Source organism: Microdochium trichocladiopsis (assembly GCF_020744255.1).
Source record: "Microdochium trichocladiopsis strain MPI-CAGE-CH-0230 chromosome Unknown B0I36scaffold_9, whole genome shotgun sequence".
Classification (NCBI taxonomy): Eukaryota; Fungi; Ascomycota; class Sordariomycetes; order Xylariales; family Microdochiaceae; genus Microdochium; species Microdochium trichocladiopsis.
In genome coordinates, this window is record NW_025763552.1 from 2,276,205 (window position 1) to 2,287,744 (window position 11,540).

The following is an 11,540-nucleotide window of genomic DNA, read 5'->3' on the forward strand; positions in this document are numbered from 1 at the left end:
TGGGGTGCCGATCGCTCGCTTGGGCGATCGCCTGACTGGACACAGACTGGAAGCCACAATGGGTCACGGCTGGCCCTTCTGTGGTTCACCGACCCCCCGTGGCAGCCAACCATAAGGGAAGGTGGCGTCAGCAACGGGGCTAGCATGGCAAATTCCTCTCGAGGGGCTGGCCCGTTCGCCATCTGATTACGCGGATCTTGCCAGCCCCGGCCCATCTGATAAGATCGAGACTGTCTCTGGTGGGCTGACCTTGTCCTGTCGGCTCATCGGGTCATGCTGGACTGCTCGTGCGGCTGCCAAGGGATAGTCTTGGGCTCCCCAGCCATTCCTCCTCTTTGTTCTCCTGCTTTGTTGCTCAACTGATCTCAAGCAGAAGCATCTTGAAAGCTTGACTGCTTTGTGCTCGAGGCATCTGCCGCCCATCGACCAGACTCGGCACCGCTCTCGTCTCGCAACAGGCAACCTCAAGATGTGCCGGCTCCTCTTGCTGGTGGCAGCCGCCTTGACGGCCACGGCCAAGACCATTACCTACGACTTTGAGATTGGCTGGGTTTCGGCCAACCCAGACGGCCAGTTCGAGCGGCAAGTGATTGGCATCAATGGACAGTGGCCCATCCCCACGATCCGCGGCGACGTGGGCGACCGCATAATCATCAACACGCTCAACTCGCTTGGCGACCAGGACACGTCGCTGCACTTCCACGGCCTTTTCATGAACGGCACCACGCACATGGACGGGCCGGTCCAGGTCTCGCAGTGTCCCATCCCGCCGGGAGCACGCTTCACCTACAACTTCACTGTACGCTTTCCACCAGTTGCTGTCGCCTTCAGTTACCAGAGCAAGCTAACGCCATGAACAGCTCCAACAACCAGGCACGTACTGGTACCACTCGCACAACAAGGGCCAGTACCCCGACGGCCTGCGCGGCCCGCTCATCATCAACGACCCAGAGAACCCCCACAAGGACCTGTACTCGGAGGAGCTCGTGCTGTCCGTGTCGGACTGGTACCACGACCCCATGACCGACCTGATCGCGGGCTTCATGTACAAGGGTAACCCCACCGGCGCCGAGCCCGTGCCTGACGCCGCGCTGTGGAACGAGACCCAGGATCTCAAGGTTGCCGTGCGCCCAAACACGACGTACCTCTTCCGCGTGGTCAACATTGGCGCGTTCGCGGGGCAGTATATCTGGGCCGAGGGCCACACGATGCAGATTGTCGAGGTCGATGGTGTGTACACGCAGCCGGCGGATGCGGAGATGATCTATCTGTCTGCGGCACAGAGGTGCAGCTTCCTGATCACGACCAAGAACGACACGAGCGCCAACTTTCCCCTGGTGGCCAGCATGGACACGGTCAGTTGCAAGTTGTGAATGCTCTTGATTCAAAGCATCAGGCACGAGTTTCCTAAGTCTCCGCCTGCTAACTCTTTGTATCTTTAGTCTCTTTTCGACACACTCCCAGATACCCTCAATTGGAACGTCACGGCGTGGCTCACGTACAACGACACGGCAGACTTTCCTGGCCCGGCACTGGTTGACGAACTCAGTCCATTTGATGACATCACCCTCGTCCCATACGACCAGATGGAGCTCCTTCCCGAGCCGGACCAGACCTTTGAGCTCAACGTCATCATGGACGACCTGAGCGACGGAGCGAACTAGTAAGTGCCACGCGAGTACTGCACTCCATAAGCCCCCTTCTGTCCCCGCAGCAGCCGAAACTGACTCCCTGTGGCAATGAACAGCGCCTTCTTCAACAACATCACCTACAAGCACCCCACCGTGCCGACGCTCTACACGGCCCTGACCTCCGGCGCCAACGCCACGTCGCCCGAGATCTACGGCACCTACACGCACGCCATGGTCCTCGAGAAGGACAGCATCGTGCAGATCGTCGTCAACAACCTCGACTCCGGGCGGCACCCGTTCCACCTGCACGGGCACAACTTCCAGGCGCTGTACCGCAGCGACGAGGAGGGCGGCACGTGGGAGGATACGGTGGCCGCGGCGAGTGTAGACTTCCCCAAGACGCCGATGCGCAGGGACACGTTTGTGCTGTACCCGGATGGGAATATCGTGCTGCGGTTCAAGGCGGACAATGCTGGTGAGTTCTCTTTGGGTCCCCTTTTCGCCTTCTTGCTCTTCTGAGATTGTGATTGGGATCATCATCATCTGGAAGAATAGCTGCTAATGAAACTGGTCAATGGGTATCAGGAATCTGGCTCTTCCACTGCCACATCGAGTGGCACGTCGTGTCTGGCCTCATGGCGACCTTTGTCGAGGCGCCCCTGGAGCTGCAGAAGACCATCTCCATCCCGCAGGACCACTATGCCGCGTGCTCGGCGGACAACATCCCCGTCAAGGGCAACGCCGCGGGTAACGTGGTCGACCTGTTCAATCTGAACGGCCAGCCTTCGCCGCCGCCGCCGCTGCCGGAGGGGTAAGTTATTCTCCTCTCTCTGCCCTTTTTTTTTTTTTTTTTTTGTTCTGTTTTTTTCCTTTCATCGCCTTGCCTCTACTGGCATTGTATATTGTCGCAACTTGTGCAATTGGTGCATTTGGCATGGCTTTTCCCCTCAAGATGTCGTACCACACACACACTCCATGAAGCTTGCGCCCCTATGACTGACCTTGTTGCTTCGACACAACAGATTCACCACCCGCGGCATCGTGGCCCTCGTCTTCAGCACGCTGTGCGGGATCCTCGGCGTGCTGGTCGTCATCTGGTACGGCCTGGCCGACGAGCCTGCCGTCCCGACCGCGGAACTGGCAGGGGCGGCCGCCGGCAATGGCAACGACTTGGTGGTGAGGGGGCCCAGCAGCAGTGACGACGCGGTCGCTGGAGAGGAGAAGAGCGCAGGGGCGACGGTTCAGGGCCGGGTTGATTCTGTCAGTGGTAGTGGTGGTGATGGCGGTGTTGAGAGAGAGAGCGCTGCGAGCGGAGGGCGATGAGCGACAGCTTCGACCTCTCTCCGCGTGAACCAGATGAAGAGGGAGGGCCTAACGTCCGGTGCAAGTGCTGATTTAATGGGCCATGCCTAGGATAGACTTGACTGACCTGAGGGCACGAAGTTGCGACAATTGTGCGATATTCTCGCGGCCCAGATGTTAATTAAATGCCGCGCCCAGGACAACCGAATCTTAAGGGTTGTCGCACTTTGATTGAGGTCTCAAAAGGGTCCGACCGAGATGATGAAAACAATGCTCTGATGCTGGATTGCACGCAACGCTAAAGATATGCTAAACTTTTGAAGACCAACGCAGCATGGCCGAAAGTACGCCGCTCTCCACGCTGATGCTCGGTTTTTCATTTCCCCTGCATGTTATGACCCTTCCCTCCTCCTTTTCCTCAAAGCAACTCAAAACACCGCCTTCAGCTTGAACCCCGTCCTCGAGACCCGGGCGAACACCACGCCCGTCGTCCCCGCAAGCAGGAACACGCCCGCAAACAGCTTCAAACCGTTCCACCCGGCGGGCGTCTCGAGGATCAGGCCCGCGATGGGGCTCGTGATGAGCCCCCCCACGGCCGAGCACAGGAACATGATGCCGTTGCGGTAGCCAATCTCCTCCATGGGGCTGATGGCCGGGACGAGGGCGCCCATGAGGGAGATGTAGGCGCCCGACACCAGGCCGAAGGAGAGGGCAAAGGCGATGGCCGCGGCCTCGGTGCGGGCCGGGATCCAGAGCGCCAGGACGAGGATGCCCGACAGGTAGCCGCAGAGGATGTAGATGTTGTATTTGCCGTAGCGGTCCGAGAGCCAGCCGGAGCCGAGGCGGCCGAAGAGGCTGGAGGGGGGTTTTGTCCCTTGGTTAGTATCTTCGTTTCAAGCAAACGGGGACGATCTTCAGGGCAACAGTGAGAATGGCGACAGGCGGACTTACCTTGTAGCATTGTAGAAGGCAACTAGGTTGATCGCCATGCCCGGCGACACGTACCCCTCGCCCGTCGCCGCGACAGGCAGGTAGGTGATGGGCACGTACATGCCAAACGGCATCAGGAACAAGCCCAGGACCAGCAGGTTGAACGACAGCTCGGTGAAGGGCTTCTTGAGGCTCGCGGCGGTGAGCTTGACGGGCCGGGGCGGCCTGCGCGTGCGCAGTGTGAAGTTGGCCACGACGAGGAGCGCGAGGATGAGGAACGCGTCGATGCGCATCGCCCAGCCGTACCCGAGGACACGAATCAGGTTGCTCGACATGATGGGGAAGACGACGCCGCCGACGCTCGAGCCTGTGGCCAGCACGCCAAACGCCAGGCCACGCTTCTTGTCGAACCAGTCGCTGATGCAGCTCAGGCCGCAGACAAAGACCATGGCGACGCCGATGGAGCTGCACACGCCCTGAGAGAGCAGGAACTGGTAGTACTTGTCCGAGAGGGAAGCCATCATCAGGCCAACGACGTGCATCGCGGACCCGACGCGCACGAGGTACGTGATGCCGTAGCGGTCGTAGATCTGCCCCGTCACGGGGCCCAGCACCGACATGAAGAAGACCTGGAGCGACGTGATCCACGAGATCTGGCTGGGCGAGTACTCGGCCAGGGGCCCGTTCTGGTAGTACTCCTGCCACGTGCCGATGCTGTTGATCCAGCCGTACCCGACAAAGGAGGCGCACCAGGCCCCCAGCACGCACAGCCACGCGTTGGCGCCGCCGTCGGGGGGCACATCACCACAGTTGTTGTTGCCGTGGGCAATGGGCACGGAGCTGTCGTCGCCGCTGCCGGTGCCGCCTTCGATGTCCTGGACAGTTGTGCGGGAGTTCGGCCGGCTGGCGGAAAGGTCGGCTGCCGACTTCTCGTTGGTGGCGGCCATTGTGGAGGGCAACAGCGAAATCGCAGACTTGCAAGGCGAGGCGGGAGGTATCCGCGAGTTGTAATGGACACCGGCTGTCCTGGAGAGTCTAGCCGTTGTGAGGAACAATTGTGCTTTCCCGCGACTTTTGCCAATTGCTCATGCCCAAGAGCCCCTGCACCGTGCTGCTGCTCTTGTGTTGTTTTCTCTCGGCGAAAGAGTCACCGGCGCGCGACGAGGGAGAAAAATTACCAGGAATCCCAGTTTAGGAGATCTGCTCCGGCCGGTTTCCGCAGGGTGGAGAACAAAGTTTCCAGGCCCGTCGGCAAAAGGGACCCCTTGGCACGGGGGGGCGGGATAGCCATCCACGATTGGGGCACATTTACGGACGGCAGCGGGGCAGGAGAGGCGGAATTTTGTTCCCGACGAGATCGGCATCCTTCAGCTCTCCAAAAGGGCAGCCGCCGCCCTCCCGTCTTTGTGTATTCCACTTAGTCATCGCCTCCGCAATGCGGAACTGGCCGTTGCCGACGCCCGCTGTCGGCGGCAGGGCGCCATGCGGGGTGCAGATGACCAGGCTCTGGTGATTGGCGTGATTGACGTGATTGACGTGCTTCAAGGGATACGCCATCCTGGCATGCTAAGGCGAGTTGTCGCGAGCTTGGTCAGCAGTGATGCCGTGAAGACGCGACGAGCGGGACGACTGACCTGGCCCTTCCTTGATTCTGAGTGGAGAGCGCGGTATCGCCAAGTAGTTTCTATGTCGTGTTTCACTGTGGAAGTCCCCCAATGCCACCCTCATGCATACGCCAGCGCCGCGATGGCAAAACCCATTGGCTAAAGCGCCGCATACGAAGTGAGTGCTGACTGCTTTGGTAAGTAGCCTTAACTATATTCTTGCAGATGTGCTTATATATCATCGGAGAAAAGTTGACACGCGGCATAAGACGTACCGGCAGGTATCGCAATTCCGGACGAACCCAGGAAAGCCTATGGAGAGCTACCATCCAGCCACGAGCACCCAGTTGTGCTCGTCCGTATTTTGGCGCCACGATCACATCTAATAGTAGCATGAGAGCAATGTGTCTAACGACATATTCGCAGCAGCAGTTTTGCGGCTCTCTCGCTTAGCATATACTCCCTGTCCTTCTTCTACAAGGGCTTCCTCGCCACAACACTGAGCACACCCTCCTGGTGCACGACAACCCCCTTCTCCGTCTCCTCCACACACTTGACAAACAGCTCGGTGAAGCTCTCCTTGGTGACCGGCGAGTTGGGCGCCAGCGCCTTGCTCGGCAGGAGATCCGGAATCTCCTCCCACACCATGAGGTAGTTCTCGGTCCAGGCCTTTAGATCCGCAGGCCGCTTGGGTGTCTGCTTGCTCTCGACGCTCTCGAACCCGCCCTTCTCGAGATGGGACCCGAGCTGGGCCAGAAAGTCGTACGTGTTGCCCAGCGCGGCCCCGCCGGCGTTGATGACCTTTATGAGCGTCTCGTTGGCTGTCTTGCTCACCTCGGGCCCGGCCGAAGAGCAGGTCTGCAGGTCGACGCGGGTCTCCTCCCACTGGACGTGGCCGCCGGGCTTGAGCATGCGGAGGACCACGCCGATGATGGCCGAGGGGTCGTTCTTGGTTACGATCGAGACGAAGGCGCGGAGGTGCACGACGTCGTAGACCCCCTCGAGCTCGGCGGGGAGGTTGAACACGTTGAGGGTGCTGAGGTGGATGTTGGAGGGCAGGGTGTGGGCAGGCGGGAAGTTGACGGGGTTGACGTCGAACCCGTCGAGGCGGTGGGAGGTGACGCCCTGCGCGGTGAGGGAGTCGTGGAGGTCTGAGAGCCAGACGCCGTTGCCACAGCCAAGGTCTGCCACGCGCAGAGAGGAGGACCCGGAGGCGGCGGCGTCGATGCTTGGATGCAGGAGCACGTTGTTGAGGGTCTTCTGGAAGAGCGCGTGCTGGAAGTGCAGACGGGCCGAGGACCGGAAGTTGCGCTTGGGAGCGACCCAGTAGGTCTCTGGGTCGTAGGTCGGCTCGGTGGAGGACGCCATATTGGTGCGTTGGATGTACGTGAAGGGGATCCAATTGAAAATTAGCTGGTGGTTTTGGTGGATGTGTACAGCAGGTGCCAAGTGATGGATGCTGGGGGGAAGTTGGACAACGCCGCAGGTCAATCACTCTTATACTGATTGCATGGCGGATGGTGGTGAGTGGTGATGGTGGTCAGCACGCTGGGGGAGAAACATTGCTGCATTGGGCAGGCCTGCCGGATAAAGGTCCGATGTGATCTGATGCCTCTTGCCATGGCTAGGGATGACAGCGTGGTTTCAAGTCGGTGTCGTTGGAGCGATTGGATGGTTCGCGAGAAAAGGCGTTCAGCCTTGGAAAGCTAGTAGAGCTAAATAGCCGAGCCCGCATACGCTGTAGGGTCTTTGGGTCGCACCCAGCCTGTTGGAGCTGGCTGCCGTCCAATCCGAGTCTATAGAGTAGCTTGTGTGGAGTGCAGCCCTTGCATACTCGGCGTGGATGCAAGTAAGACGGCCAGTGGAGCAGGCACGGAAACGGCATTTCTTCATAGTACCCATCAGACGCCGTTCTTGGGATATCAGGATCCATAGACCTTGCTCCAGGATCTATTTCAAGCTACAGAGCAGCCGTAGACCGTCTTGTGCTCTGTAAGGCTACTGGGGCCACTCTGCAATAGCCGGGCCCGCTAGTTCAACGACGGATAGTCGTGCTGGGGCTCGCCTACAAAGCCAGGGGCTTATCTCACGTCAGATTCAGCCCTCGCGTGCAAGACGCGGTCCAGGGTCTGCCTATGCTCAAGCACCAAGTCCAAATAGCCCGCGCGCATCATCAAACGAGACATGCCCGCTGACAAAGTCTTTCTTCGCCTCGCCGCAACTCGTTCGTTTCATTGTCTATTCTGGGTTTAACGTCCATCACCATGGCGTCCACGACGCAGACGCCGCCAGCCCACCTGCGGGTCCTGCGCAAGTTCGGCATCAAGTAAGCGCCATGCTAGCCTGTAGGCAATCCTGGTAACAAGCGCTGACCATGTTACTGCGCGAAAAGCGAGACGTACCAGCTGGCCATGTATCTCCTTGATCAGTATCGGGGGACATCTCTGTCCTGCCGCTACGCGATCCCGGCGCGCATGGCAAGCCCGGAATCGCGTCCCCAGCTCGAGCAAGCAGTCACCGCTGCCGTGCTGGACATCATCGCCAAACACCCGATGCTGCAGGTCGGCACCAAGAACGCGACAGCCAAGACTCCCTCATGGGTACAGCTCCCGCGCCTGAATCTGTCCGAGCACATCCAATGGCTGTATCTCGAGGCCAACGACGACTTTGCGCAACGGGTGCAGCAGGTATTTGCCGAGCAGCTGGACGACAAGTACCCTGACTTTGAAGAATTTTTACCACACTGGAAAGTCACTGTCATCCGGCAAGGCCCGGCCTCGACAGAGATGGAAGTCCTGCTCACGTGGAACCATCAGCACTTTGACGGCGCAGGGGCCCGGGTCCTCCAGGAAGACCTGCTCGCCTCGCTCAACGCCATGCTTAATGCAGATAGCAAAGACAAGAGTGCCAGTGACCACAGCAAGCTTGAAAGGGTCTACGACCGCCCAGGCTTCGACGCTACCCACCAACACCCTCACGCTTCCATCGTCTCCACCACCAAACCTGCCAGTCCCCATTGAGAAGCTCGCCAAGCTGTCCGTCGGCGTCGGGCATTTCCTCCGCACAGTCTACCAGGAAACACGCCCGCCCATCCTGACCCGCGACCCTTCCTTTGCGAAGTGGTGTCCCATCCGCAGCGGCGTTCCCTACAAGACGCAGTTCCGGTGCTTCGACGTCGACGCGGCGGCGCTGAAGACGCTCATCGCCTCGTGCAGGGAGAACCAGACCACCATCACCGGCCTGATGCACGGGCTCGCGCTGGTCTCGTTTGCGAGGCACTTGCGCAAGGACAGAGCCACGGCTTTCCAGTGCTCCACGGTCATGGATCACCGACGCAATCTGCCGGCGGACGGCACGGCAGATGGGCCCTGGGGAGGAAAGGATCGGGCGGTGGCGAATTACGTGACGTAGCTGCCGCACAAGCACAGCTCGCAGCTCGTCGCGAGGATACGTGGCCTGCTTGACCCCCTTTCGCGGGAGAAAATGGGCACGTGAATGGCCAAGGTCCTGAGAATGTCACTGACAGGGAATATTTCTTGTCCACCGAGCTGGTCCGTGAAGTGTGGGCGGTCTCGGCGCAGTCGCGCAAGGAGATTGCCCGACAGCTTGAGCTCGGGCTCAAGAACGACATTGTGGGCATGTTCAAATTTGTCGGGGACTGGCAGCAGACTATGAAGGAAATGGCCAAGAGGCCACGACAGTTCAGCTGGCTCGTCACGAATATCGGTGTTCTCGATGGGCAAGGGAAGCGTGGTGGTGGTGATGGTGGTGGTGTTGAGAATTCTGTCGGGTGGTCTATCACCAGGGCACAGTTTGGACCCAGCGCCGAGACGCCCGCAGGTGCGATCGAGTTCTCGCCTGCCAGCGTGGCTGGTGGCGCGATGTGCGTCGGTGCAAACTGGCATGACTGTGCGGTGGACGTTGAGCTGGGAGAGGCCGTGGTGGGAGACATGGAGCGATGGCTGAACCAGCTGGCCAGAGAGAAGTAGACCAGTAATAGTGTGCGTCCAGCGCGGGTGTAGTTTGTAGAAGAACAATAATTCATTTAGACTATTAATACAATCTGGATTTAGTTGCACATGATGGAAGTATCGTACAATGCAGTCGTCATTTGTGAACTCAAGTTGTTCACCCTTAGACGTACGGCTTCAGCACCTTTTCAGTCTCTGCAACCAACTTTTCCTTTCCCCCATTGACGTACAACTTCTCCAGCACCTCCTTTGGCTGCTCACAGTTCCCCCGAGGCAACACGACAAACACAGACCCGTTGTCCCCTCCCGCCAGCGTCTTCCCCTTTTCCCCGCCCGCCTTCTCCTCAACGCCGTCCTTATTTGGCACAGCCACTCCCTTCCCGCCGTACATCGCACTGGTGATCAGGAACAACGACTTCTCTCCCGACTCCTCTGGAGAGATCGGCGGCTCCCTGGAGAAGCGCTGGAAGAAGGACATGACCGGCCGGACCCAGCGGATCAGCGTGGGGCCCCAACTCCCCTCGTTCCATCCCTTGAGGATGATGTCCGTCTCCACGACGCCAGGGTGATTGTGGATGAAGACGACGCCGGCGTTCTGCGGGTCTGATGCAAGGTGATCCAGATACACGGTATTTAGGCTCGCACAGGTGGCCGCCCAGTTCATGATGCCAAAATTGGACTTGGATTTGAGGTCCAGGTCGTCAAGAGGGATGTTGGCCTTCTCCATCCCCGCGGCGTAGATGCTGATGACTCGAGGGTTGTTATTGGTGGTGCTGTTGGAAGACGTGGATGAGGCCCCGGCGCGAAGGAGCGGGAGTAGCTGGTTGGCCAAGAGGGCACGAGTCCAGAATGACATGGCCATGGTGGTGTCGTAGCCCTCGGATGTGTCTGTAGGTAGTCAGCATGTTTGTTTTCCCATTTGCACAAGGTGATAATGAACCTTTTCGCCCGCCTAGCGGAACATAGCCCGCGCTCATGAAGAGCAGGTCGAGGCTCTTCTCTTTCGACTTGACTATGAAGGCTTTAGTATCGACACGTTTCAGCAGCAATGCAGACCAGTCGCTCCCTTACTCTCGTCGCAGAGCCTCCTTGTCTCACTCAGCAGCGATACCTGCCCCTCCAGCCATACAATCTCTGCCTTTGAATTTGACGCCCGCAGCTCGTCGAGGAACCCTGCGTGCGTTGGGCCATTGCGTCCAATCACGTATACCTTGATCTCGGTGCCGACCGCGACAAGCTTCTGGAGCGTGGCCTTGCCAATGCCGGCTGTCCCACCCGTAAAGACAGCCACCCTGGGGGCGTCTGCCGGGGTGATTCCCGCGTTGGACTCGCGAACCACGGCGTGCGTGGGCATGCCGGTGAGAAAATGTCCGTAGTTGGGCGGTTGTGCCTTTGAAGGGGGCGTACGGGCAGCTCTGAACCAATGGCTAGGCTGGAAGCTGGAGGTCCTAGCTGGTATGCGTGAACTAATGTGTATGATGAGACTCAGACAGCTAAAAGATACCCGGTGCCGTTCTCGGGGATAGCCGACGGAAGTGTCGTGATTCGATATGAGCGAGATACACCAGAGCGACAAGTCTACCTATTTAAGTGCTAACGAGGAAGACCGTCCTTAAAGGGCTCGAGCTGCAGCATCGGCACACAGCAGCGTCGACATGATGAGGTCATGGGCCAGCCCCAGCCGCACGCCACTCCCGAAAAGTTGGTGTGCCCAGACGTACGTTCCCCTCATGCTACAGCCTCCCCAAGAGACAATTGGAAAACCCGCCAACAGGCCTTGTGCTGGCCAGGCACGGCATCGGCGACAGTTACCTCCGTCTACCGGCCTCGTCCTGATTTGATTCGTTGTACTGTTTGGCTGGAGGTCGTAGCACACGTGGATAAATTGCTCCTGCCCACACAAAAGTTGTTGGAGATCGCAGTTTAGAAATCCCCGAGGTGGCCCTCGGGTCACCTAGCAATGCGGGCCCGCCTGCCGTTAAGGTTCATCGTGTGGGACGCCGGCTTGGCATATGCTTAAACAGGTAAACAATGTCGTCCCACTTTAGATCATATCTTCGATTCACGGTGTTAACCGTAAATACCCAGTGGTAGGGGCAAGC

The 11,540-nt window shown here is 59.0% G+C and overlaps 5 protein-coding genes across 5 annotated transcripts; 2 read left to right on the forward strand and 3 right to left on the reverse strand.

Annotated features, from left to right (window-relative positions):
• The first annotated feature begins 225 nt into the window (after nt 1–225).
• Nucleotides 226–3,255, forward strand: B0I36DRAFT_387472 (ferroxidase). The gene is made up of 6 exons (XM_046161177.1): nt 226–799; nt 861–1,355; nt 1,443–1,663; nt 1,748–2,106; nt 2,217–2,442; nt 2,654–3,255. Exons 1-6 carry the CDS (start codon nt 470–472, stop codon nt 2,952–2,954), a joined length of 1,932 nt encoding a protein of 643 aa, XP_046008658.1. The 5' UTR covers nt 226–469; the 3' UTR covers nt 2,955–3,255.
• B0I36DRAFT_332537 (major facilitator superfamily domain-containing protein) lies at nt 3,193–4,660 on the reverse strand (the record flags this gene model as incomplete). Its single annotated transcript, XM_046155131.1, has 2 exons — nt 3,193–3,788; nt 3,885–4,660. Coding segments are annotated over 2 exons (1,203 nt in total), but the record flags the coding sequence as incomplete, so codon positions are not given.
• A 1,281-nt stretch (nt 4,661–5,941) lies between these two features.
• B0I36DRAFT_250086 (uncharacterized protein) lies at nt 5,942–6,835 on the reverse strand (the record flags this gene model as incomplete). The annotated part of the gene is made up of 1 exon (XM_046150524.1): nt 5,942–6,835. The coding sequence occupies one exon, from the start codon at nt 6,833–6,835 to the stop codon at nt 5,942–5,944; it is 894 nt and encodes a 297-aa protein (XP_046008660.1).
• Nucleotides 6,836–7,625: 790 nt separating this feature from the next.
• B0I36DRAFT_295901 (uncharacterized protein) lies at nt 7,626–9,545 on the forward strand. The gene is made up of 5 exons (XM_046151874.1): nt 7,626–7,793; nt 7,860–8,371; nt 8,400–8,857; nt 8,891–8,958; nt 8,994–9,545. The coding sequence occupies exons 1-5, from the start codon at nt 7,732–7,734 to the stop codon at nt 9,454–9,456; spliced, it is 1,563 nt and encodes a 520-aa protein (XP_046008661.1). The 5' UTR covers nt 7,626–7,731; the 3' UTR covers nt 9,457–9,545.
• Nucleotides 9,546–9,601: 56 nt separating this feature from the next.
• Nucleotides 9,602–10,986, reverse strand: B0I36DRAFT_387476 (uncharacterized protein; the record flags this gene model as incomplete). Its single annotated transcript, XM_046161178.1, has 3 exons — nt 10,510–10,986; nt 10,379–10,450; nt 9,602–10,326 (listed from the first exon to the last, which is right to left on the reverse strand). Exons 1-3 carry the CDS (start codon nt 10,790–10,792, stop codon nt 9,602–9,604), a joined length of 1,080 nt encoding a protein of 359 aa, XP_046008662.1. The 5' UTR covers nt 10,793–10,986.
• Nucleotides 10,987–11,540: the final 554 nt, after the last annotated feature.